The sequence below is a fragment of the Lactuca sativa genome, chromosome 2 (genome assembly GCF_002870075.4).
Source record: "Lactuca sativa cultivar Salinas chromosome 2, Lsat_Salinas_v11, whole genome shotgun sequence".
Taxonomy (NCBI): Eukaryota; Viridiplantae; Streptophyta; class Magnoliopsida; order Asterales; family Asteraceae; genus Lactuca; species Lactuca sativa.
This window is the reverse complement of record NC_056624.2, coordinates 158,139,219-158,164,454: the sequence shown is the minus strand read 5'-3', so window position 1 is coordinate 158,164,454 and position 25,236 is coordinate 158,139,219. Positions and strand designations below refer to the sequence as shown.

The window sequence follows — 25,236 nt, the reverse complement described above, 5'->3', positions numbered from 1 at the left end:
GTTTTGAACCTCCTAGAAAACCTTATGTTTCCTACTAAAGTAGCCTTATACCAAGGCATCTAGTATCTCTGTGTGTCTCTTGTAAGAGTGTGTATTTTCCCAAATCCGACTATCATTAACCAAAAACATAGCTTTTACATTACGGTGCATCGTGTGAATGTTCACGAAGTGAATGTAATGGGAAAAATATTATAGTACTGTAGTATTGTAATAAGTAACTACTACTGTACTAACTACCTTAAACCAATTGTAATTTAAAGTACCATGTGATCGGACTGTATCATGCTACCGACTCTAGTAAAACGACGATGTAAGACGTTGTAAGAAATGACATTTGGCACCCGTAGACTTGCAAGTCCCACTGTAGTGAGCAGCAAGGTATATGATAGTCAATCTAGTATAGATCTATACACAAACTCATACGCTCCCCAATTAAGGAGATTCTGGATACAAAAACGGTCATGGCAGGTAGTGCCATGCCCCGTTTAGTGGCTCACATAACTGCATGAATGTATATGTAACGAATGTGCTAGCTGTATTGTATGTTCTCCCTCTATCTAGCCTATATGTATTGTAATGTTCTGCGTGTACTAGCTATATTGTATGTTCTCTCTCTATTTAGCAAGTATTGAAATGTGATGTGTGTACTAGCTGTACTGTGTGTTCTCTCTATCTAGCAAGTATTGACTCATGAATGAACTGACTCATTGTATGATTCTTTGTTCTAGTAATAGTATTAGTAACTTCCTAAACTACGCCTATCGTAGTTTACTAGTAATATGACCTGTACGTATGAACATGAACGTATACCCTTGCTACCCAAAGGTATTGAACTGACTGATAGAACTTTTATGTCTATATATGTATACATAATATATAACTAATATTTAGACGACCTTCGGATGGATAACCGATGCCTTAAAGCCACATCCCAACGAGGAAAAGGAGATAAAGCGAGCTAGCCTTCCTAAGTCATTTCAACATTTCTTATATAACTATACATACATAGGCATGCATTTGACAATATAAAAGTATAAAAGAAGTTTTGTAAAACCATTGAAAAGATTAGTAACTAAGAAAGTATGACTTGGTGTCAGTTTGTAAAATGATTTGAAACCAGTTTGTTTGATAAGAACAGTTTAAAGTATAAGGAACCTTTGTTTGAAACACAATTGTAACAGAGTTTGAAAAGAAACATTCAGTATGTGAGACAGTTTGATAAAGAGTTTTAAACAAGTAAAAACGTTTTGGAAAACCATTTGAAGTGATCTGTCTGGTAAAATAGCTAAAAGAGTAGTAAATCCATTTGTATGTTACTTATTAATCACATGTGATTGATATAATAACTAGCATGATTCAACTTGTATCCCCCCATAAAAGCATTTAAAAACATTTAAAATATTGATTAAGGGGGTATGAACTCACTTGTAGTGAGTGGTATGGATGAACTAATGAAACAGTATTGCTAGGTGTCAAGTGAAGTCTTGAACACACACAAGGATCCGAGTTAACATATAATGACACATATATGTATCCAATTAGTCTTTAAACAACTAATAAACAAAGTTAAGACATCCTAGGACATGCTATACACCTTGTATAAGTGTTATAAGTCCTAATGATTGCATCTAAGTGTGGTAGGACATTGCTATTGAGTTTCGGGTTCAAGGGAACCCCTTATATGAGTTTACGGTTTTGTGACCATAACCCATTGAGTTTACGGTCGTAAGCTCATACTTCTTTGACCAAATGTTGTTTTGAAGCTCTACAAGTGTAACACCCAGAATCAGAAAGACTAAGAAAGGAAAGGAAAAACCCTAAGTCAAGGGGTCAACTCGTCGAGTCCATAGGTGAACTCGACGAGTCGAAGCGGGATCTGGGTTAAAGAGTAAGTGACCGACTCAATGAGTCGGAGAGTGGACTCGGCGAGTCCGGTCTGGAATGGGAAACCCTAAATTCGGGACTTGGTGCCCTATTTAAGCGTCTCATTCTCTTCCCTAGGGTTCCTTTACAGTCTCTTTCACCCAGAATACCGAACCCTAGCCACCATATCCATTTTGAGCAAGATCTAGCCTTGGTGAAGTGATTGGAAGCTTGGAAGAGAAGGAGGTTCATAGTGGTGCAAGAGGAAGCCTTGGATACACAGTTGGTGTGGCTTTTCAGATCCTTTGAGGTAATGAGCTGACCCAATTACATTTAGATCTATCTTATGGTTGAGATTTGGGCATTTTGAGTATGGAGGAGATCTATTTCGAGTGTGGAGTAGATCTGAGGTTGCTACCTCAGATATAGGCTATTAAGGATCCAGAAAGCCATAAAGTTTATGCCAATAAGCTGTTGGTGAAGCCCCATGGTCTCAAACCCTAGCTCTAGAGTGTTTTAAACCCATATCTCTTTGGTTTTGCGTAAAGTTTGCAACTTTACGTGAGGAATAGACTTGGGAAGAGCGGATCTATGAGTTGGAGCCCTTGCATGACTCGAAAAGCCACTGTATGGATTAAGAACTAAAGAGACTCAGCGAGTCACATGGGTGAACTTGGCGAGTTGGATGAAGATGGGCATGGACTCGACGAGTTGGAAGAACAACTCGGCGAATCTGATGAAGATTGTCATGGACTCGGCGAGTCTGTTCTTGGACTCGGCGAGTCAGGTCGCGAAACACTAACCCTTTCTGGTTAAGGTTCGCATCAGTGAGTTGAATGGTGACCCAGTGAGTTGGACAGGATGGGACTCAGATATCGTTGAACTCGACGAGTCTTGGGGTGACTCGGCGAGTTGAGTCGTATTATGGGAGTTTCTGAATTCATGGACTCGACGAGTCTTGGGGTGACTCGGCGAGTAGAGTCAGTCAGGAAGGTTGACTTTGACCAGGACGTTGACTTTGGCAAGAGTGGACTTAGACGGCTTCTAAGAGTTCAATTTGGGACTAAGTGTTATATGATATTGATATTGGTAGCTCGGGGAGCTAGTGGAGCAACGGTTCAGAGAATTGTCGATCAACAATCAAAGGGTTATCAGCAAGTTCAGCAGTACAGGTGAGTTTCCCTTTGTGTGAATGGGTCTAAGGCCACAATGTCGACCCATGTAGATATGAGTAGGAAGACCCATGGGTTAGCCCTAGGCACTGTATGCCAGTATGATATTTGAGACCAAGGTCCATTAATAGCGGACGGGTGCCCAAGGAATGTTTTGCATGATAGAGTATACTTGTTGTTTGCGTGATACTTGTAGGTGCTTGTTAGGGAGGTGAGTGTTGGCGAGGTCTCGTATCTCACCAATAGCAGAGTGTGGACGGTGTTCCATATCTCATTAGCAGTAGAACAAAGGCGAGGCCCAAGTTAGGGAAAGAGTGAGTGTGGGCTGGGCCCGTATCTCACTATCAGTAGGAGCGTGGACGGGGTTCCATGACTCATCAGTAGCAGGACAAGGGCGAGGCCCAAGATAGGCGAGGCCTTAGGACATGGTCCATTAGTATATGTTTAGCTTATATGTTGCGATATGTTTTTGTGCTATTATATGTTAGCTGGCGAGGCCCAGTGACAGGCGAGGCCTAAGTGAAACAGATCTGTACCCGAGCGGGGCTCGTAGCCAGGCGGGGGCTGGAGCGGCGGGGCCGTTGTAGCGGGTGAGGCCCGAGGTAGTGGGCGAGGCCCGAAATAGCAGGCGTGGCCCAGTATATGTTGTATGTGATTATGCAGGGTATGTGGTAGGTTGGGGAACTCACTAAGCTTCGTGCTTACGGTTTTCAGTTTTGGTTTCAGGTGCTTCCGGTAGCGGAGGGAAGAGCTCGGGGTGATCGCATGACACACACCATTGATTAGTCAGCTTGGGATGTTTTACTCTAATAATGAAAATATGTTTTGGAAATGATACTATGAATTCATGTTATGACTTATGATATGTTTTATAAATATGGCTTTGGTAATGATTTAAAGAAAATTTTTGGTACGGATTTTTGGGACGTTACAACAAGTCCTTAGAAGCATTTCCACTTGAAATATAAGCCTATGGAAGTGATTAGGGCACCATTTCACTCCTAAATGGAGTTTACGGTCCTTAGACCATTTTCCTTTGGTTTTACGGTTGTAAACCCCTATGGTTTATGGTCTTTTGATGTTTTCATGCCCTTAACTCATCAAGGAAGGGATCTAAGCAAGTTTCCAAGGCTTAGGAGGGACTAGAGCACACTTTGGCACCCTTTTTAGGGTTTACGGTCCAAGAACATCTTGGACCGTAAACATCTTGATCTTGGTGTTTCTTGTGTGATTTCCAAGATACTCTAAGATACTCTAAGATAGAAGTACTTACAAGATAGAAGCTTGAAAAGGTGCTAAAAGTCCAAGAACACTAGTGTGTGTTCTTGGTGTTCTTGGTGAAACTTGAAGATCTACACTTTTGGAATGATTTCACGGATGGAAGTGTGTTAGATCACTAGATTAAGGTAGATATCAACTTATTAGGTCTAGGAAGACTTACAAGTTGAAGATCAAGGAGGAAAAGTCGGATGCTACTTGAGAGGATTTGAGTTCTAGCTTGAAATGGTGAAAAAGTGTGAAAAATGGCTAAGTGCTATATATATAGTCACTAGGGTTTACGGTCCAAATACCATTTGGGCCGTAAACTCCAAACTCTTGGAGTTTTTGGAACATTATTGTTGCACAATAAACCCTAGAGCATCCTCTCTCCTGATATCTCCCGAAGTACTAACTTAAAAAGACTCAAACTTATTCCAAAGAGCTTGAAAGTTAGCAGAAACTGTTTTGACTTCTATTGAATTGAAATGTTGTATAGAATACAAATTTCGGGTTGTCACATCTCTTGCTTTCCGATATTTTCTCTCATATTTATCACCAAAATGGCGACAATATAGTCTATGATATGCATTCCAAAACACAGCTTGAATAGCTACTTCATTTGAATTGGCTCTATTTGGTATGATAGACAAAGATGACATGTCCCCAATACATTCTTTAAGTATTTATAAATGTTAGAATTCGAGGTAATAAAAAGGGTGGAAATTCTGAGAATCGTGTTTACACTTTCAGATTAAAGTATTTGGGTGGTACTCCCAACCTTTAATCGGATAAGACTCAGAAGAGTTTCAAGAACCGAGAATATGAAGTATGATTTCCGTGATTGTTGTACCAGGAAAATGATGACCAAAATGATTAAGTATTTCATTTGTCTAAAAACTGTCAATGCAGTTTTCTTTGTCCAAAAACTACTCCAACTATCAAAAACAGTCATAAACTGTCACAAAATCGGATCATTAATAAAGGTCAAAACGAAGTCAAAAAACCGGGTTCATTTACAGAAAATTCAACCCCAGCCAAGGGCTGCCGCCCCTTGGACCCCGCTCCGAGGGGCGCTGCCCCCGGACCCCCGTTAGTTTAAGGGCTTCGCCCCTAAAATTAGAGTCTACTTTAAATCTTGAATGAACTTAAACAAGTGTGCACTCCGCACCTTCCTTGTTGAATATTCATTAAGATTGATTTTTGGTCAACAAGTCAATCCATTACACTTAAATACACATTAATGATACAAAATCACCAACAATAAAAACCAAATCCATGACTCCCCACTTTTAGTTTTCTGAAGTCCAAAGGCAATAGGGAGAATTTGGTTATTACCAGCCATGCCTACTGCTAGGAACACAGTGCCCAAGTATTTCCCTTTAAGGTGTGTTCCGTCAATGATAATAATAGGATGCAAACTTGTTTGAAACACTCGAACCTAAAAAGCATTGACTATGACATCATTAAACTGAACACATGTGTAACAAAATTAAATATAAAGAAGTCATTATATAAGAAATATTGTCGCGCAACCGAAGACCCATTTCCACCGGAATGATTTTCGCCGACAAATCGATGAATACCACTTTCTATAACGTTATTAACAACAAAAAAATGTATTGTGTTTGAAGGCATACTACTAACAAAACTAAGAAAATATTTGACATCAATATCATATAGAATCCACATAACTATATTTGATATAATATATTGAAAAAATAGACGTACTTGGTTAGTGTGTAACCTGAACTTGGAAGCATCAACGTAATTAACCAAATGAAGTTGATATCATTGTTTATATCTACACCAAAACATGTGTAGTATGGAGCAATATATTGTATACATCCTTCGATACGTTGTTATTGTCCTCCACTAGAAACTGACACTTGAAAAAAATCACATATACATACACATTCTGGAACATGTAATGAAGGTATAAAAAACACAATTATATTGCATATATGGAAATATATGGAACATAACCACACAAATACCCTAAATTTATCATTCTGAAACATACCTTCGAAATGTACGATCATTCCGGAGTACAATGCGGAATAAACTTTTTTCAGTCTGAAATGTAGGATGTGTCATATTCCGGACCTAATCCTACCAACCACCCATAGCTCCAGAACAAAAATAAATGTTCCGGGATATCGTATTCCGGAATACGTTACCCGAGTCAAGTCCGGAATGTTCTTACGTGCTCCAGAATACGGTATTCCGGAGAAAATGGTCATTTCTCAAAGAAATTTTTTTTTGTTATTTTATTAAAAAGTCGTTTATAAGAGTTTCACTTCATTTTCCTAAAAAAAATTACTTAAATGTAAATAAAATAAAAAGTTTGTTACAGTATAAAGCTTTGCGCGTTAGTTGGTAAATAAGTTTAGGATAAACTTCAACTAAACCTCTGGGTTTTTTTTTTTATCAAGCAATTAGGGTTTTGATCGTGAGTGTCCCTGTTGCAGATGACCCAACCAGCTGTGCAATTAGCCTTAATCGACGAGGACAAGTTCTGTAGCCAGCATCATCAGCGGGAATTCAAAATTTTTGTTGCTTCACAAGCTGACTCAAAGCCGTGTCCAGATCTACTTAACGGTAACTTCAACTAGCTCGCCATTTATTCCTCCATTTGGTTACATGTACTGCCATTTACAACGCATTTCACAAGAAAAGCAGTCATTCATGTGAACTAATTCTCCAGGCTTTCCGATGGTCGAGTGAAGTGTTTATATGTACCATTCCGTGTTTAAAATCAGGAGTCAAATGGCAATACGGCTGAAACTTTCCTTTTCTTAATAATAAAAAATTGACAGTGACTGTTTGGAAGGCTGTTAGTTTCTTTTAGACTAAAATTCCACATGAGTTATGCATTTTTGTTTCATAAAAATCCTATTTTAAGATGGAATGGATTTTTACTTCTCATATATTATATATAATACCTTAGTATTGATTCACAGCCAAATTAAAGGGCTCAAATTGGGTGTATGTACTACGCCTGATGTTTAATTTTGTTGATAAGTTAAAGAATATTGCAATTGTCCTTGGATGAATGGGGTACTAACTTTGCATTGGAACTGCGTTAAAGGATCTAGAAAGGATTACATCAAAATTGGTATACCTCTATTCGAAGCATCAATCACTGGTGATTGGGGAACTGCTACAAAGATTCTTGAGAAAAGGAAAGAGCTGGTAAGGTATAGTATCACTGAAAATGGCGAAACAGCACTTCATGTTGCAGCATCAGCAAAAAGCACCAAACAGGTTGAAGACTTTGTGGAAAATCTGATGGGTTACATGGAAGATAAAGATTTGGAACTTGAAAACAACAGTTCCAGTACTGCCCTCTGTTTAGCAGCTGAAGCTGGAAATGTTAAAATTGTTAAGATTATGGTGAAAAGGAACAGGAACTTGGTGTCAATCACCGGTAGTCAAGGAATGACACCACTGTGCAGGGCTGCCTTGTTTGGAAATTATGATGTTGTGAAGTATCTATACAAGGAATCCCAGAAGATGCATTATGACTATTGGACACCTCAGAAACCTGGTTGGCTTCTTCTGAAATGTGTTGAGAATGATATGTTCGGTAAGTATTCTTGTTTTGATTGCTGATTTCTAATGTTTTCGTGATATCATTTTTTCCACAAAAATGATCTTCAGATCTTTTTTAGATATTGCACTAAAGATAGTGAAAGATCACCCTGAAGTACTTGGTAGTAGTGGGAGTGTACTTGGAGTTTTGGCTTGCAAGACCGATGCCTTTGCTGAAACAAAACTTAATATCTTCATGAGAACCATCAATTGGGGTAAGCATCTCTACTCCAATGTGCTACCAACTCTCTTAATCTAGCTAAATAAACACAAGAATTGCAACTCAAAAATGTAGAACAAATTGTATTTCACTCAATAATACACAAACAATTAAGGGATAATTTGGCAAATTCGAGAAGCCACTCTCCGAAAGGAACAGTATTCAGATTTCACAACAGATAGATGACTCCACCCTCACTCCCACTACCCACTTATATCCGCTGTTACAACTTGCAACAGACAAAATATAAAATGTTACCTAAAACACCCCTCCCACTAAAGATGCTCTTTATTCTGAGGATTCTCCCGTAATACCCCTCTCTAAAATATGTGTCGGGTGGAGGCTTAGCACAATGGTGGTTTATGGGTAGCAAGTTGTGATTTGAAGGTTCGATTAAACAAGTTTTTCCTCCTTGTGTATTTTATGGTGTAGGATTAGTCAAACACTCAACTTCATCCTTCTTTCTGTACTTGTTAAAACCATTAACTTGGATTTTTTTTTTTTGCTGGTTGTTGCTTTCAGTTTTTACCGTTATTTGTCCGAAGATTGGAGCTGAAAAGGAAAGTGAAGCATCACAATTACTAAGAGTCATTTGGCAAAATATTGCGGAGAAGCCTGTGAATGAAATTGATGACATTCTCAGAGGGCCGCCTGATTTCATTAATGAAAAGCTAGCTTCTGACAAGGAAGATCAAACTGTTGAAACACAGAACATAAATAAAGAGCCTGCTGCTACAACTTTGAAAGATCCAAATGCACCATGGCAGAGAAATGAAGATAGAACGTACTCTTCTCGAATACCATTTGTTGCTGCAGAAATGGGCAATACTACACTTGTGGTTGAGCTCATCCGGCAATATCCTGATTTGATGTTGAAAGTAAACGATAACAATCAAAGTATATTTCACACTGCTGTTGAAAATCGTCATGAGGATATCTACAACATATTGTACGAGATAGGCTCAAAGAAGGATCGTATACTTGGTCTCAAAGATAAAAATGACAACAATATGTTGCATTTAGTCGGGAAGTGTGCCAAGAAAAAACGACTTGGGGATGTGTCAGGGTTTGCAGCCCCTTTTCAGCTTCAAGGAGAACTATTGTGGTTTAAGGTACATTTTTCTCCATACGGTTCTCATGCATGTTGTGTTTTAGCAAATATATTTGTGAGATGTGCGAGGTATTTTCAAGGAGATATGGGAGCCTCCAACATATATAGAGGTGGATGTGACCGTGTCTAGCTGAGGTGTAGATATAAATTTTTATATGCAACTGTCTGTTTCGGCCTTCATGTGACATGTTCAGTCTGTAGCTAAACTTTTGTTTTTTTTATCTACTGACCTTGTAAGAGGCTAATCAGTCATCTCCATTCATAAATGGTTGGCATGTATAGTTGTTGACACCTCGATTAATGTTGCAGGAAGTAGAGGAGATGGTCCCTCCTTCTTGTCGTGAACAGAGGAACAAAGATGGTCTAACACCACACGAGTTATTTACCATGGAACACAATGATCTAGCGACAAAAAGTGGGGACTGGCTGAAAGGAATGTCTAGCAACTGTTTGGTGGTTGCGGTGTTCATTGCCAGCGTAACGTTTGCTGCACTTCTTACAGTTCCTGGTGGATACAATCAGAACGATGGTCTCCCTATCTTTTCTCGAAAAATAGCCTTTATGATTTTCTTTCTGGCAGATGCCATATCTTTCTTCTCAGCATCAGGTTCAGTGATCATGCTCTTAGCCATCCTTGCATCTTGTTATGCGGAACATGATTTCTGTAAATCATTGCCAAAGAAGCTGATGACAGGTCTAGCAACTCTTCTCCTTGCGATAACAACCATGATGGTTGCTTTTAGCAGTATTTTCTTCATACTATGCAATAAAGATCATAAATGGATGCCTGTCCTTGCCAGCCTGCTTTCTATCATGCTAATCCTCCTGTTTGCTACCCTGCAATATCCTTTGTTAAAAGACGTGATTTCTTCGACATATGGTTCTAGGTATCTCTTTCGGCCCAAAAAGCGTGTCCTTTATGAAAACAATTGTCGTTTTCCATTCGCATTTCGTTACTTTTCAAGATGTACTTCAAAAATATTAAAACTGTTGTGAGTTTAGGAATTGTTGTTGTAATATAATTCAATATCTGTCATTCTGTTGTAATGGTTTTCTTTGAATGATTTTTTTTATTCTATAAACGGAGACATAAAAATGTAATGACACAGCGTTACTTATTGTCACTTGGTAGATAATGTTAAAAAAAAGAAAAAATGACAAAAATAGCCAATTACACTAATTGCATTACAAAAATAGCCAAAAAAAAATCGGGATTACATATTTAGCCACCCATTTCGCAGATGAGAAGGCCCCATCTGCGAAATGGGCATCTCATCTGCGAATGTACAAGTGCCTGAAGCACAGTTGTGCTTCAGGCACTTGTACATTTGCAGATGAGAATTTTTTTTTTTTTTTTAATATTTTTCGGTATAAATAGGGGTAATTTCGCAGATGGAATAGGTCCCATCTGCGAAATCCTCTGATCCTATCTGCGAAATGATGAATTTTTTTTTTTTTTTTTTTTTTTTTTTTTTTTTTTTAAAGGTTGACTACGAAATGAATTGGTTTGACTACGAAATGGGCTTTGCTATATAAAAATTTTTGTAGAAAAAATATCATTTTGGTTGTTATTTGGTTTGTGAAATACTCTCTATCTCTACAATTTGCTCAAAAAATGATTGAATATTTGGTTTGTCTTGTAACCGGTGGAAGATGGCAAGTTAATGGAACTAATCTGGAATACATATGTCCACAGGGAGGTATTTCTGAATTTGCTTTGATATTTTCTGAGTATATTAGTTATAGTGATTTTGTATCTATGGTAAGAAGCAAAATTGGTTTGTTAGACAAATATAGAATTAGTCTTCGTTTCCACCATCCTGAATTAAATTATTATATAGCTATAGTTGAAGACGTGGATGTTAGAATGTTGATAAACGTAATCAAATGTAGTGGAGGAAGGGCTGTGAAAGTGTTTGTGGTGGTTGATGAAGTTGAGGAGGTTAATGGGGGCGGTGAAATTGGAAACGAAGTTGTTGGTAATTTATGCAGTTTTAAAGGGAGCAACGATCCGATAGGTACTTTCAATACTCCTAGTGTACCTCAGTTTCACAGTGTTGCTGAAAATGTTAATGTTAGTTATTCACCTATTCAATATGTGGATCCCGAGAATTACAAGTATGTTGGGGATGATGATGTTGGTACATATCTTAATCATGTTGGTGGTCGTTGTGATGATGTTGCCGAACAAGAAGTTAAACTTATAAATAGGCGTGTGGTAGATAAAACTAAAAAGAAAAAAAATTCAACTCAAAAAAATGAAAAAAATCATGTTTACGGGCATTATGTTGATGTTGGTGATGTATGTTTAGATATAACCGAGCTACAAAGTAATTCCGATAGAGATGAGTTGGGTGATGAAGTTAAAGCTAAGTATCCCGATAACCTTTTTTACGGTATGCCCCCTGTACCAGCATGGCCAGTTGATAATAATGAAGATATCCCAACACAGATGGTAGACATTAATCTTCAAAAGATTCAATGTGAGAGTATATTTAAAAACAAAGAACTTTTAAAGCGGTGTATTGGTAAAAAATGTCTTCGAGAAGGTTTCCAGACGAGGACAAGTAGATCCACCAAATCAAGGTATGAAGCTGTGTGTGTTTCGAAAAATTGTTCTTGGTTACTAAGAGCAAAAGCAATTAAAAATACTGATGGACTTTTCCAAGTGAATACATTTGTTGATGTACACACATGTTCTTCAACATTGTTGCAACCTAATCATCGACAAGCAAACAAATATGTTTTGGGTGAATATGTTGCTGATGTTTTGGCTAAAGACTATAGTAGAGTTTATCGGGGAAAAGAAATTGTTAATGATATGAATGCTCAATTGAATATCAATATCTCATACCATCAGGCATGGCGTGCGAAGCAATATGCATTGTTGTCGTTAAGGGGTACGAAAGAGGATTCTTTTACCAAACTTCTGGCGTATTGTCACAACTTGGCCAAACATAATCCGGGTACTGTCACACATATTAAAACAGATGCTGATGATCGGTTTGAGTTTTTGTACGTCGCACTCGGTTGCTCGGTTAGTATTATCATGTTCTAATTTTTTTTAATATTTATTTTGGTGTATTTGAATAGATATACAATGTATTGTAGGTACGAGCTTTTGTCAATTTTTGTAAGCCAACCCTAGTAGTAGATGGAGCTCACCTAAAGGGCGAGTTCAAAGGTACCATGCTACTTGCAGTTACTAAGGACGGACAAAATCAAATATTACCGGTTGCATATGGTATATGCAAAAATGAGTGTACTGATTCTTGGACATGGTTTTTTCAAAAACTACGTGATTGCATAGGAAATATGCAGGAGCTTACAATTATATCTGATAGGTCTCCATCTATAGCAACATCCGTTGCCAACATTTTTCCTCACGCTCATCATGGAATATGTGGTGTCCATTTGTATTTCAACATAGTATCTAGATTCAGCAAGAGTAAAACGGTTAAAGGAATTTTTTGGGAGGCGTGTAGGGCGTACACAGTTGATGCTTTTGATGCTGCCATGGATGTTATGAAAAAGACAAAAGAACCAGTATGGGAGTACTTAAAAAGTATAAATCCAAAAACCTGGTCAAGGGCACATTTTAAAGGGAACCGATACAATCTTATGTCGTCCAACAGTGCGGAGTCTATAAATGCATTATTTAGACACGCACGTAAGGTGCCAATACTTATGTTGATTGATTTTTTTCGTGCTACAATGCAACAATGGTGGTTTCAAAGACGTAACTTTGCAGGTATTACGTAAATTTGTAATATTAATGTTTTATTAGTTTCGATGTTATTGATTTTAACTTCTTCATTTTGGCTGTTTTTTTAGCGGAAGCAACAACAACACTTACCCCTTGGGCGGATGAAGTTGTAAAAGAAAACAAGAAAAATTTTACCAAATGGGATGTTCGCATGATCTCAAATACGAAATGCGAGGTCAAAAAGGGGGCACAAAATGTGATTGTTGATTTTCAACATATGACATGTACATGTAGGCATTGGCAACTTGATGGGATACCTTGTGGTCATGTCATAAGATGTTTAACAGTGAACAATTACCAAGACTGCTCGAGGTTTGCATTAAATGCTTACTTTACCGAAACACTGAGGAAAACATATGAGGAATCAGTAAACCCTCTGCCGAAGCCATCCGAATGGGAGATCCCCGATGATTTGATGATTGTTAAGCCACCTATAATGGATAAACGTCAGCCAGGCAGGCCAAGAAACACAGACCGCATTCCATCCCAAGGCGAGGGTCCAATTATAAAAGAGTGTTCTACATGTGGTCACCTAGGACACACGAGAAATAATTGTACTGGAAGGGCGTCTGGTAGCAGAGCAGGTCACATAATTTCTACTGCAGAAATGGCATATAATATTGGTGGTTCAGCGGGTTGCTCACAAACCCATAACGCTGATTTTGATATTAAACAACCTTGAAATTAAGAGTAATGACGAGTTGTTAGCTTATTATGTATTGTAATATTTTTATTAACTCTTACAAGACATTGCTATGCTTTCATATTTTAGTTAAGTTTGTTGATTATAACAATGAATGAAGCCTTTATATTATAAAATATAGTTTGCAGATTTATTTTAACAGTTACAACATGTTATTTAAAAAAAACAACAAACGATCATTTGACAACCTAATATGTTTCATGATAATATTACAACAACTTATAACTAATTTTTAAACTCAGGGAACTGCAACGGGTACTTCTCTTTCTCCATTGTTATATAGTCATCCCTAATTCTCATTTTGTCTTCGAAACGATCCTTTTTTACCATAATGTGTATCAACTGCTCATCCTTCTCAGCAAGCCGTTTTTCAGTCGTTTTGATTGCCTTCTTACTCTTTTTTATCCAATCTTTATGCTCTTTGATTTTGTTTTTATTGAGGTCAATCCATTCTTCAGCTTGTTTGCATTCCGAACCTATATCATTAGCAAGTTGAGTGAGAAGTCGGGATGACTCTTTGTCCTCTTCTTGTTGTGCTTCAGCCTTCTTTAATTCTTCAAAATTTTCATGTGACATATATGACCCGGCTGAAGAGGGTGTAAAAAAAGGGTCTACCGAATCACAGTAGTAACAATCTACTTCGTTGCATAAATGACAGTTTGACATGACAAAACACTGCATAAAGCTGAAATTCGTAGTCCAAATATAACCATTTCGTAGTCAAAGTATTATTTCATAGTCTATTTATTTATATAAATAGATGTTTAAGATCTATAAACCAAACACCCAAATCACCTAAACGAAACGAATTCCCATTATTAGAAATGTCGTCGAATGCAACAAGTTCTTCGAATGAAGTACCTGGTTCCAATTCTGAAAGGCCATGGACGACAAACGAGGTGTTAGTTCTAACACGGTGCTGGCTAAGTGTTAAGGATGGTGAACCGTTACTTGCTCCCCCGCATTGCCTAATTGGTGATGAATGGAGTCGCATCACATCTTTGTTTAACCATGAGATGGGAGAAGGGCAAAAAAGAGAAAAATCAGATGTTGTTACTAAGTGGACGGATGTAAAGGAGGAAGTGACATGGTTCAATCGAGCATGTAGTTATGCGAAACGTAACAATGTTCGTTGTCGTGACGAAGAAGAGTTCTTGGAAGTTGTTACAGAGTTTTACATCTTTGAGCATGAAGGCAGAGACTTCGAATATGAGGAAGTTTGGAAGGTTGTTAGAGATAAACAGTATTTCAAGTAGACCGCTCTAATTTGTGTTAAGACTAAGCCATGGACTTGTGTTTTACGTTAATGCTTTGATCGTATTATGTCGTTTTTTTCATGTAATTGTTGTGATGTTTTAATGGTTCATGGAATCTTGTTACTAATGTATTCTAATATATTTTGATAACTAATGCAATGGCCATTTATTAACCCAAGTTAATCATACGAGTTTCTCACATAATAAACTAAAATATATTAACTCAACTTAATCATACGAGTTTCTCACATACTAAACTAAAATATATTTTAAACATATGAAATACATACGAATTACATACGAAATACATGAAAATAACCTAGTACTCACATAATAAACTAAAATAGATTTTAAACAAACGAAATACATACGAAATACATAAGAAATACATGAAAATAACCTAGTACATGAAAATAACCTAGTACTCAAATAATAAACTAAAATAGATTTTAAACAAACGGGATATATTTCAAAATATTCCAAGGGGCTTGAAACTGGAATTCCAACCCGTTACTTAATGACTTGTATTCCTCCTTAGCAGCTTCCAAGATGACATCCTCAGTAGCATTTAAACGGGTGTCGTCAATTTTGGTATAAAGATCGTTGAATAATAGAACTTCGGTTTTCATTTCATACCATCTTGCTAAGATGTCTAGTTCGTCACGATCGTTTCTTGTAGCCATTCGGTTTTCAGCATTGAAAATATTTGTTAGACGGCTCCAAAACATTGGATCATTCAACTTGCTTGTCTCGTACACATGAATATAAGCATGTGTAAGAACCAAGAACTCTTCATTGCTCCATGATATAGAAGTCATTTGGATTGAAACAAAGAGGGTAGAATCTAAAAAACAATATTTGAACAACTATATTGGTTAATTTAATAACGTTTTGCATGTAACTTAGGGTCAATTTATAGTAGTTTCTACACAAAATCGCAGTCCAAACTTCTAATATGTCTGCAATTCATAGTCAAAATTAACTGACGAATGCAGTGTACTATACTTATAACACAACAGATCACTGTTCGAGTTGACAATTCATCCCCGGTTGAATGACAACACAATACATTGCTGTTTGAGTTGACAACTCATTGCACCAGGAAAGTAAGGAGTCGTTATAAATAGATTTCAATATCCGTTGTAATTGTATTTTATTACTTCCCTCCTTGCAATTATGGACTCACCACGTATATGGAGGAACGCAGAGGAGGTCGCTTTGGTTCAAGCTTGGATTACAACTGTAGAGGTGGATTTTCCACCGGGTCCCCCACAAGTTCGTGCCGGATCATTTTGGTCTCGTGTCTGTCATTTGTTTCACCATTTAATGAACCGCACTCAATATCGAAGAAGAAGAGATGTCAAAGCGAAGTTTCTGGATATGAAAATGAAGGTGAAACAATTTCAACGTATTTATAACGAGTTGGATAACGAACATGCAAATACGGATGAAGACATTCTACGACAGGTGGCTTTGGAACTATACCGCTTTCAATACGATGGTAGCGAGTTTACCCACTTAGATGCATGGAATGTTTTAAAGAATGTCCCTTATTTTTAATATGCATGTTGGTTAAGTTAATTGTTTTTCGTTATTTAAGTTGCTTGTTGTTGTATGTGTCTAGTCGTTACTATTTAATAAACGTCCATTTCTTTTAATGTATGTTGTTCCCTCAATAGCCAATATTTATAAAGCAATAAAATAAAACCGGGGTACATAAATAACTAACACATAATACGACATAAAAAATAAACTGGGTACATGGATAACTAATACGTAACACAGCAGTAAAATAAAAACGGAGTACATAAAAAACTAATACATAATACTACATAAAACATAAATATGCTACATGAATAACTACTGCATTGAGGGAGGTAACAGGACCACCGTTTCATTTGGTATTTCCCAATGCTCATATGATGGTATACCATTCACCAACTCAGATCCATATGCAACTCGATACACATAATTAGTGAACTTGTATTCAACCATTCTCTGAATGGACTCAGATGTACGGGTTCTTAGACATGCTATAGCGTGGCCACATGGTATACCACTTTTTTGCCATTTACCACAACTACATACCCTTCGTTCAAGTTGTACGTTGCTGGTGGCAAAAGTGTCATGGACTTCAAATGTATCCCCATACAAACGTTTTGCATTACAATTGTAAGACTTGCTGAGACTTTTTTGAACCTTACTCTCAACGTAAGGGGTCAACCCACCAGACAACCTCCCTGTAAAATTTGATATTTTAATAAAAATAGCATGACAATAAAAAAAACAAAATATAACAATCTCCCTTACCAGCCAGTTCGGCCCGTTCAGCATACTTTGATTTTATCGACGTGGTGGTTAACTCAATTATCGTTGTTATAGGAAACTCACGTGAGGATATAATTTGCAAAATTTCAGGGACGTCAATTGATTTAACATTGTAACGTATTTTTGGGAAAAATGCTCTTGTCCATTTTGAAATCGGTATATCGTCAAGCCAGTAAATTGGACTCATAAGCAAGGTGCAGAAAGGTGGTTGCCTACATGTACTTTGCAACCTTTCGAAACACAAGTAAAAATCATCAACGCTATATGCATTGCATGACTTCCAAAACAACGATTCGACTTCCGTATTGTTATGTCCGATAGACTCACGTATCTTTCGAGCTATATCTTTAGGACAATATCCATGATAGGAATCCGGGTAGGCACTGTCAACACCAAAGTCTATGTTATCACACATGTTGCTTATGAAACCAACCTCTGTGTCCTCACCTAAACAATCTCTTAACCTCATCATGAACCATCTCCATGATTCTTCACACTGTAAGGTTCCCAAACCAAGTGCTAAGAGTAGTGGCTCATGATTTCCATCTAAAGCCACTGCGAAGTACATTGTTGTCAGAAAGCTCCCAAGAAGGGGTAAATAACCCACATATATTAGCGGTATCATGCACCTAAGGAAGGTACGAATCTACATAAAAACGAACACATATTAGTGTTATGTAAGAATTAATCGACATACATTACCATGAAATATTGTATAACTCAATAAAAGAAGTATGTTATACCACGCAACCTAAAGCCACAAAACATAATTGAAAGCGGTTGTTATCGGTTTTCTTAATGGCTGTGAAGGTATTAGGATTTGTTCTTTGAAGGTTATGCAAGAAAATTGGTAGTTGAGAAAAGGTTCTTTGGCTGTGACTACTCATTTTCAATATCGATAATTGTGCTCTACAATGATCACACAAATGGAATTATAAATAGAAGATATTGTATCTCTACTGATCAAAATTCATAGTTTAACCCTTTAAATTCATAGTTGAACATTTTGAATTCATAGTCAAACCAGTTCATTTCATAGTCAAATTTCACTAACCGACATGACAATACTACAGAATGTACTTGTCTGCATTTCATAGTTGAACATTTTGAATTCATAGTCAAACCAGTTCATTTCATAGTCAAATTTCACTGACCGACATGACAATACTACAAAATGTACTTGTCTGCATTCCATAGTTGAACTTTTTGAATTCATAGTCAAACCAGTTTATTTCATAGTCAAAAAGAATTGTCCGTAATATGATTTATTCTATAAATGGGTGTCACTCATTATGAAAAAATTTAACTGAGAAACTACCTCCGATTTAAAAGAATAAGAAGGCTAATGGCATACTGCAATTGTGGAGGAGAACGTATCGTTAGGATTTCGGGTACAGCTAAAAACCCAGGAAGATTGTTCTACGCTTGCCCGTATTTGGTATCATGTTCTTACCGTCATTCAAATTTAAACCCTCGTGTTTACATGACACAAATTTATTTTCTTACTGTGGATATTAAATTTAACAGGGACCAAAATGCGGGTTTATCAGTTGGGTTGATGAAGAGAAGGATCAATCTTCTATGGTAATAGCTAAAGTAGCTAACTCTAATAAGCTCTTTCAATCAGAAAATAAGAAGTTAAAGATAGCGTTGGTTTGTAGTTGGGTGTTGTTCTTGGCAGTTCTTGTTTACAAGTTGTAAGTTTTTCAATATTGTTTTTATGGTTTTGAAGTTGTTTGGTCAATAAATTGTTGTATTTGTAACGTTAAAACAAATGTTGTGGTCGTTCTTATGTTGAATTTATTGATAAGTAATTAGTAGGTCATTAAATTGTTGTAATTGTCGTAACGTTATATTTTTTGTCATCCGTTGAGTAAACTCTAAAGATAAACTAATAATGAAATCCAACATTAATTTGTATATACATTTATATAATCCAACTACAGAGGAGCAAGACTAGACCCCCAAATAATTTTTGCCATCCGGAGACGGAACTCTAAAGCTGCGTTCTTTGGGTCAATAAGAACACGTATTGGTTGACCTGAAACCAATTGCTCCATAAACATACAAAGAAAAACACCGCAATCTCCCAAATGACTACTTTGTTGGGGAACGTTTTCTTCATAAATGAATTGCATATTCAATGGAATCCTTGGGATGTTCCTCCGCGCCCAATACTTAATCTTGTCCAAATAATTTGCCACCCGACGTTCAAATTTGGAAAAGATTCCTTCGGATTGGAATTTTTCATAAGCACCTCTACCAAGACTGTCATAAATATGCACTTCCATTGACGCTAATCGTAGTTCCCCAAATAGCCAATGATTAGGGGATGAATGAATCGGCAATAAGACCTGTATAAGGATCAGAAAATAAATTTATGTTTATTTACATCACAATACAAAAACATAACAAAAAAACGATATTATTTTCAATATAAAGTATTAAGTTTACCGTATCAACATCCCACCAAGCAACCATGAAGTTGGGGTATGTAGCAATACCAGCCATAAATGCCCTCCAGTCCTGTCCTTCTTCCAAAGCATGAGAAACAAAAAAATTTGGAGGCATTATTGTATGTCGGTCGCTCTCAAACCGTCTCTCCATCAAAACTCGGTACCAAATGGTTATATGCTGCACACATGATACTTTTGTTATTGACTAAAAAACAATTAACTTTTAAAAGAATTAATTAACAATTTATTTACCGCTGACTCCAACCATCCGTCGTGTGTATGCCCAAACAATGAGCTCCAAAAATCTCTATCTAACACGAAATTAAACAAACGATGCTGCACATCGTATGAATGCAATACATAATTTTGGATGACATCCTCACCGCCTGCTACGTAAGGTTGCAGGCGCAACATGGAGAAGTCATGAGCAACACCAAAAACTGGAGGAGGAACGGGGCTTGTTGATTTCATACCAACCTTCTTTTTTGTTCTTCTTTTTTGTTTCGGTGTCGTGTGCAACTAAAAACAATATTCAAATGTTTAAATGTATATCTTTCAGATAATTCATATAAACATAAAATCATCAGTTTATAAATAAAACGAATACCTCGGTGTAAGGAGTGCATAAAAATTGTGATGGTTTTCGACTCCTAGGTTTATCGGGTGTAACTTCTTTGTCATCATCATCATCATGAAAATAATCTACATTTCCCATTATTATAAGTTCGTCTTCATCCGACACATCATCATCAAATTTGTTCCCTGCATTGTCATTCCTCTCCTCCCACTCCTACATTAAAGATAATACTTTATACTTAATAACGAAATACACATAATTTAATAACCAATAATATCTAAATAAACAAAATATTAATATTAATGTAACTATATAATAACCTCTTTAACTTCACTATAATCGTTTACATCAAACACATCATCATCAAATTTGTTCCCCGCATACTGATTACTCTCCTCCAACACCTACATTAAAAATATAACTTTTTACTTAATAACGAAAGACACTTTATTAAAAAGTAATTATTAAAATCGTAAAGGTAACATCTATAACAACCTTGTCGTTTTGAGTATCACCAAAAACATTTTGAGTTGTATTGTTTTTATTCATCACTTCATCTTGCACAACCTATATTTTCAAATATAAAATATGAACACAGGTATTCATATATGTTAATAAAATTTAATAAATAATGTAGCGTGTAACTAACCTGTTCATCATAATTTCTTTGTGACACTGTCGGTTCCTCAAAAATAATGTCGTTCCAAAATTGTTCATTATTCACTTCTTCATAAAAAACCTCTGTAGGTTTTTGTTGATTCATAAACACATGCTGCTCCAGTGCATGTACCCGTTTCAACAACTCGTCTAGCTTGTGTTTCCCACTGCCCCGACCTCTACCATGAGAGCGACCACTGGACGACATACTAGACGAAGATTCGTCTTGTCTCCTAAAATGGTCCCGTACTGGGGATGGAACTGCTTTCCCTTCACCATATACATACTCTTGAAATGACATATAATAAAAAGATGTCATCTCACCATCACCCGGTAACATGTTTTGTCTTGGTGGTAGCCCCTCCTAAAAAATTAAACATATTAAAAATGCATATAAAACTATAATAATCAACTTTATTAATAATAAACGAATTATTTTTAAACCTGCATCTTTGACCAAATCTTGTTCACGTCAACCCATTTCAATTTTTTTGTTCCGCTCCATCTTTTCATCCGAGGCAAGTCTTTATTTTTTCTCAATGCAAATCCACATGCACGAACAGCCGGAATCATCTCATATATCCATATCTACAATTTTGTACAATAACAGTAATAAAAGTTAAAATTAAAATAAAAAATATAACAATAAAACAATTTAAATATAATAAAATTTTTATACCCTAATTGGAGCAGTAAATCCTGAGACGGAATACTTTAAAGTTTGACCACGCTCAGGAAGTGATAAATAATGATGTATCTTATTCCACGTATCCTCAAGGTCAACATAAGTAAAATCCCATTGATAGCTACCCCAAGCGAAGCTAACAAAACAAAAAAAACAAAATTGATTATTATATAAATTATAAGTTTAATAAAATAGAACTTTTAACGTAAAGAAAATATACCTATTCCAGAGATCCAAATTCTCAGCCAAATAAAACCAATCTTGTGGCACCCGATCGTTAACTTCTTTGCCCAAAAAACCTTCACACAAAATGTATATCAAACATACTCTAACTGCATCAAGGTCGTCAAGTGCTAGGAATGTTTGATTTAAAATTAAACTTTTCAGGTCGCCGATTTTCACCGAACTATTAGTATGGTCCGGAAATAGCCGTTCACGCAGTAAACATCTTTTTTTACTGCTTATTAATTTTTCCGACCCTTTTCTCCCAATGTTTTTTGGATACTCCCCAAAATTGAACCCGGTAATCAAACAAAACTCTTCCGGCCCATAAACCATTTTGGTATTGCCTACTCGAAAATATAAACGTTTTATTCCATCTGGAGATAAAACAGGGTCCGGCCGGATCTGATGAAGGAACATTTTATGAAACAATAAAGCGTCCCCTTGTAAACGAGGGACATCAATAAAATAGCCAAAGACGGTATTTCTGAAAATAGCACGTCGGACATCATCTAAAACTTCAAAGACTTCCCATATGTTACCGCCAGAGCCTTTTAGGTTCGCAAAGGCTTTCGTATTCATTAAACTAAAATCATGCTGCAAAAAAAAACACAAAAACAAATTAGATAACTAAAAAATATATATATTTTTAAATATATGATTACGAACTGCAAATACTTTCTTAATTACTAATATATATATTTCCCCGATAAAAAACAATAACATACACATATATAAACAATTTTCCAAATTATACAACAAATATATTTACGATAGAAAGCAATATCATACATAATTATATAAATATTTTCAACTTAAACATATTTTCAACTTAAACAAATTTTCAACTTAAACGACAAATATATAAACAATTTTTATCTTTCTAATTAAAACTAACATTATATAACCATATAAACAAAAAAAATTAAAAATAAAACGACAACCAAACTAACAATTTTGCAAGTTATACGATTACTTTATACAAAATTTTCAACTTATACGACAAATAAAAACAATTTCTAACAATATATATACGACAAATTTTCAACTTATACAAATGTTATACGACAAATATATATACAAACAACTATTTTGCAGTTTATATAAACAATTATAGGATAAAAATTTACAAGATTTCAGGTTATACAACAACTAAAAAAACTATAAAAATAACAAATTGTAAACATTATCTACTTGTCTCTACTTGCATTTAAACTTCAAGTATACTAAAAATATACTAAAACTATCAAACACAACAAAATTAACTTAAAAAAAAAATAACTTTAAACATTAAAAGAGTTAAAATCTAACCATATTTGCGGGATTGTTGACATAATCCTCCATTTTCTTCAAAAACTAGCCAAAATTCCGAGAGAAGCCCAAAGTTAGAGAGAGTTTTTGTGTAGAGAATGGTGAAAATGAAAAAAAAAAAAAAAAAACGTTTTTATACCTAAAAATCACCCATTTCGCAGATGAGAAGGCCCCATCTGCGAAATGGGCATCTCATCTGCGAATGTACAAGTGCCTGAAGCACAACTGTGCTTCAGGCACTTGTACATTCGCAGATGAGATGCCCATTTCGCAGATGGGGCCTTCTCATCTGCGAAATGGGTGGCTAAATATGCAATCCCGATTTTTTTTGGCTATTTTTATAATGCAATTAGTGTAATTGGCTATTTTTGTCATTTTCTCTAAAAAAAAATCTAATAGATAGCTGAACAAATTATGCCCTCCCTGCAATGAAGATTCCCGTAAATCACCAGGAAACTAATTCAAAAGTAGTTGTTTAAAACTAGTGGTGTTTGTGGTGCAGTGCAGCTTAGGGTCAAAACCACAAACAACACTTGCGATTTGAGATTTTCGTAGCCACAAACTGCACTGTAAAAGTTCAAAACCGCATTATGCAGTGCGGCTTAACTTGTGCAGTCTGTGTTTTTTTTATAGGACTCCCCTGTTTATATGTAGTCTTGATTATTTATTTTGATTTAATAAAACAAATTCATATGTTTCTTCAAAAGAGAAATTTAGAAGATTAAAACGGAGTTTTTTTTACCAAATTATAGCAAACATAAAAAATAGTATCAATATATGGTTGTTTCAAATATATTGGCCAAAATAGTTGTGGACACATATTTTTTTTTAATTTTTACAGCGAAAATGACTTATGAGGGTAACTAACTGTTGAGTTTGTTCATAGTTGATTCTTTTTTTTTTTATACGCAATATACTATCGAACTTGCTGTTTGTGTTCACCATAACTTTTTTGACCGGCTATCACATGTGATAGTTGGTGAAAAGGGTCATGGTGAACACAAACAATAAGTTCGATAATATATTGGGTAAAAAAAAGGAAATGGACTAAACGTGAACAAACTCAATAGTTGATTACTCTTCTGAGTCATTTTCCCTTTACTCATTTGCAGAAAATCCCATGTCATCTCCTGCTCATATTAATGATTTTATGAGATTTATTCTTACTTCTTTTCAAAACATAACCCACGAAAGAACATTATTCATACATATATAACTTTGTAATGCACTTGAATATTTATTAGGGAAATCTCGATTGAGCAGGTGCATTTCATGACTACATTTATATTTTCAAACAAATGATTTATCGTATAATGGATTCTAGACAAGTCTACAAACAAGTGGAATCACAAGTGTTGTGATTTTTTAGTTTAGTTGGCTTTAAGATCCAATTTATGGGATAAGATACAATAGGCCTGACAATCGTGTCGTGTTCGGGTTGGCGGGTCAAAATATGTCAACCCAAACACGACCCATTTAAATATACAGGTCACGGGTTGGCGAGTTTGGAACAGAAACCCATATATGACCCGCCAACCCATTTATTTATACGGGTTCACAGGTTGCCGGGTTCGTGGGTCCAAATTTTAGACATTTAAGTCTTAAACATCCAAATGGAAATTAAAAACATTCATAGAAACATGTTACAGACTTAGCATTATAAGTTACGACATACGTCCTTAGATCATCCACCACGAGTCAAAATATCAAAATTGTCAAATGGTCTATGAATCAATGGTATATATTATATAATACTTAATAAATATTAATACTTGATATATAAATACATTTAAAAATAAAATAATTTTTTTATTAAGAATATAAACGGGTTGGCGGGTCAACCCGTTTATTTTTTGAGAAACCCATATATGACGCATTTAATAAATGAGTTGGTGGGTTGACGGGTTAGCAGATTGGCGGGTTGAAAAACTCAACCCAAACCCATTTATTTCGTGTCGTGTCGCGGGTCGTATCGAGAATTGCCAGCCCTAAGATACAACATCAGTATGTACAAGATCATGCAACTTTTGCAGACACATCGCCCTAATATACCGTGAG

At 36.0% G+C, this 25,236-nt stretch overlaps 4 protein-coding genes across 4 annotated transcripts; 2 read left to right on the top strand and 2 right to left on the bottom strand.

Moving 5' to 3' along the window:
* Positions 1-6,706: 6,706 nt before the first annotated feature.
* On the top strand, positions 6,707-10,264 carry LOC111883424 (protein ACCELERATED CELL DEATH 6). The gene is made up of 5 exons (XM_023879757.3): positions 6,707-6,893; positions 7,384-7,881; positions 7,967-8,101; positions 8,629-9,218; positions 9,527-10,264. The coding sequence occupies exons 1-5, from the start codon at positions 6,764-6,766 to the stop codon at positions 10,211-10,213; spliced, it is 2,040 nt and encodes a 679-aa protein (XP_023735525.1). The 5' UTR covers positions 6,707-6,763; the 3' UTR covers positions 10,214-10,264.
* A 2,029-nt stretch (positions 10,265-12,293) lies between these two features.
* On the top strand, positions 12,294-13,782 carry LOC128132068 (uncharacterized). The gene is made up of 2 exons (XM_052768110.1): positions 12,294-12,968; positions 13,052-13,782. The coding sequence occupies exons 1-2, from the start codon at positions 12,407-12,409 to the stop codon at positions 13,663-13,665; spliced, it is 1,176 nt and encodes a 391-aa protein (XP_052624070.1). The 5' UTR covers positions 12,294-12,406; the 3' UTR covers positions 13,666-13,782.
* A 5,204-nt stretch (positions 13,783-18,986) lies between these two features.
* Positions 18,987-19,856, bottom strand: LOC128132067 (uncharacterized). The gene is made up of 2 exons (XM_052768109.1): positions 19,725-19,856; positions 18,987-19,624 (listed from the first exon to the last, which is right to left on the bottom strand). Exons 1-2 carry the CDS (start codon positions 19,839-19,841, stop codon positions 19,211-19,213), a joined length of 531 nt encoding a protein of 176 aa, XP_052624069.1. The 5' UTR covers positions 19,842-19,856; the 3' UTR covers positions 18,987-19,210.
* Positions 19,857-20,841: 985 nt separating this feature from the next.
* Positions 20,842-23,266, bottom strand: LOC128132066 (uncharacterized). Its single transcript, XM_052768108.1, has 5 exons — positions 23,179-23,266; positions 21,866-22,464; positions 21,640-21,781; positions 21,405-21,548; positions 20,842-21,324 (listed from the first exon to the last, which is right to left on the bottom strand). Exons 1-5 carry the CDS (start codon positions 23,209-23,211, stop codon positions 20,857-20,859), a joined length of 1,386 nt encoding a protein of 461 aa, XP_052624068.1. The 5' UTR covers positions 23,212-23,266; the 3' UTR covers positions 20,842-20,856.
* Between the last annotated feature and the right edge of the window lie 1,970 nt (positions 23,267-25,236).

Coding starts and splice junctions, on each gene's coding strand:
- LOC111883424 (XM_023879757.3), top strand. CDS start 6,764: ATGACCCAACCAGCTGTGCAATTAGCCTTAATCGACGAGGACAAGTTC. Junction 7,882..7,966: donor TGTTGAGAATGATATGTTCG/GTAAGTATTCTT, acceptor GATCTTTTTTAG/ATATTGCACTAAAGATAGTG. Junction 9,219..9,526: donor GAGAACTATTGTGGTTTAAG/GTACATTTTTCT, acceptor TTAATGTTGCAG/GAAGTAGAGGAGATGGTCCC.
- LOC128132068 (XM_052768110.1), top strand. CDS start 12,407: ATGCTACTTGCAGTTACTAAGGACGGACAAAATCAAATATTACCGGTT. Junction 12,969..13,051: donor TCAAAGACGTAACTTTGCAG/GTATTACGTAAA, acceptor CTGTTTTTTTAG/CGGAAGCAACAACAACACTT.
- LOC128132067 (XM_052768109.1), bottom strand. CDS start 19,841: ATGCCTCCAAATTTTTTTGTTTCTCATGCTTTGGAAGAAGGACAGGAC. Junction 19,625..19,724: donor CTTGGTGGGATGTTGATACG/GTAAACTTAATA, acceptor ATCCTTATACAG/GTCTTATTGCCGATTCATTC.
- LOC128132066 (XM_052768108.1), bottom strand. CDS start 23,211: ATGGAGGATTATGTCAACAATCCCGCAAATATG. Junction 21,549..21,639: donor GATTTACTGCTCCAATTAGG/GTATAAAAATTT, acceptor ACAAAATTGTAG/ATATGGATATATGAGATGAT. Junction 21,325..21,404: donor AGATTTGGTCAAAGATGCAG/GTTTAAAAATAA, acceptor TTAATTTTTTAG/GAGGGGCTACCACCAAGACA.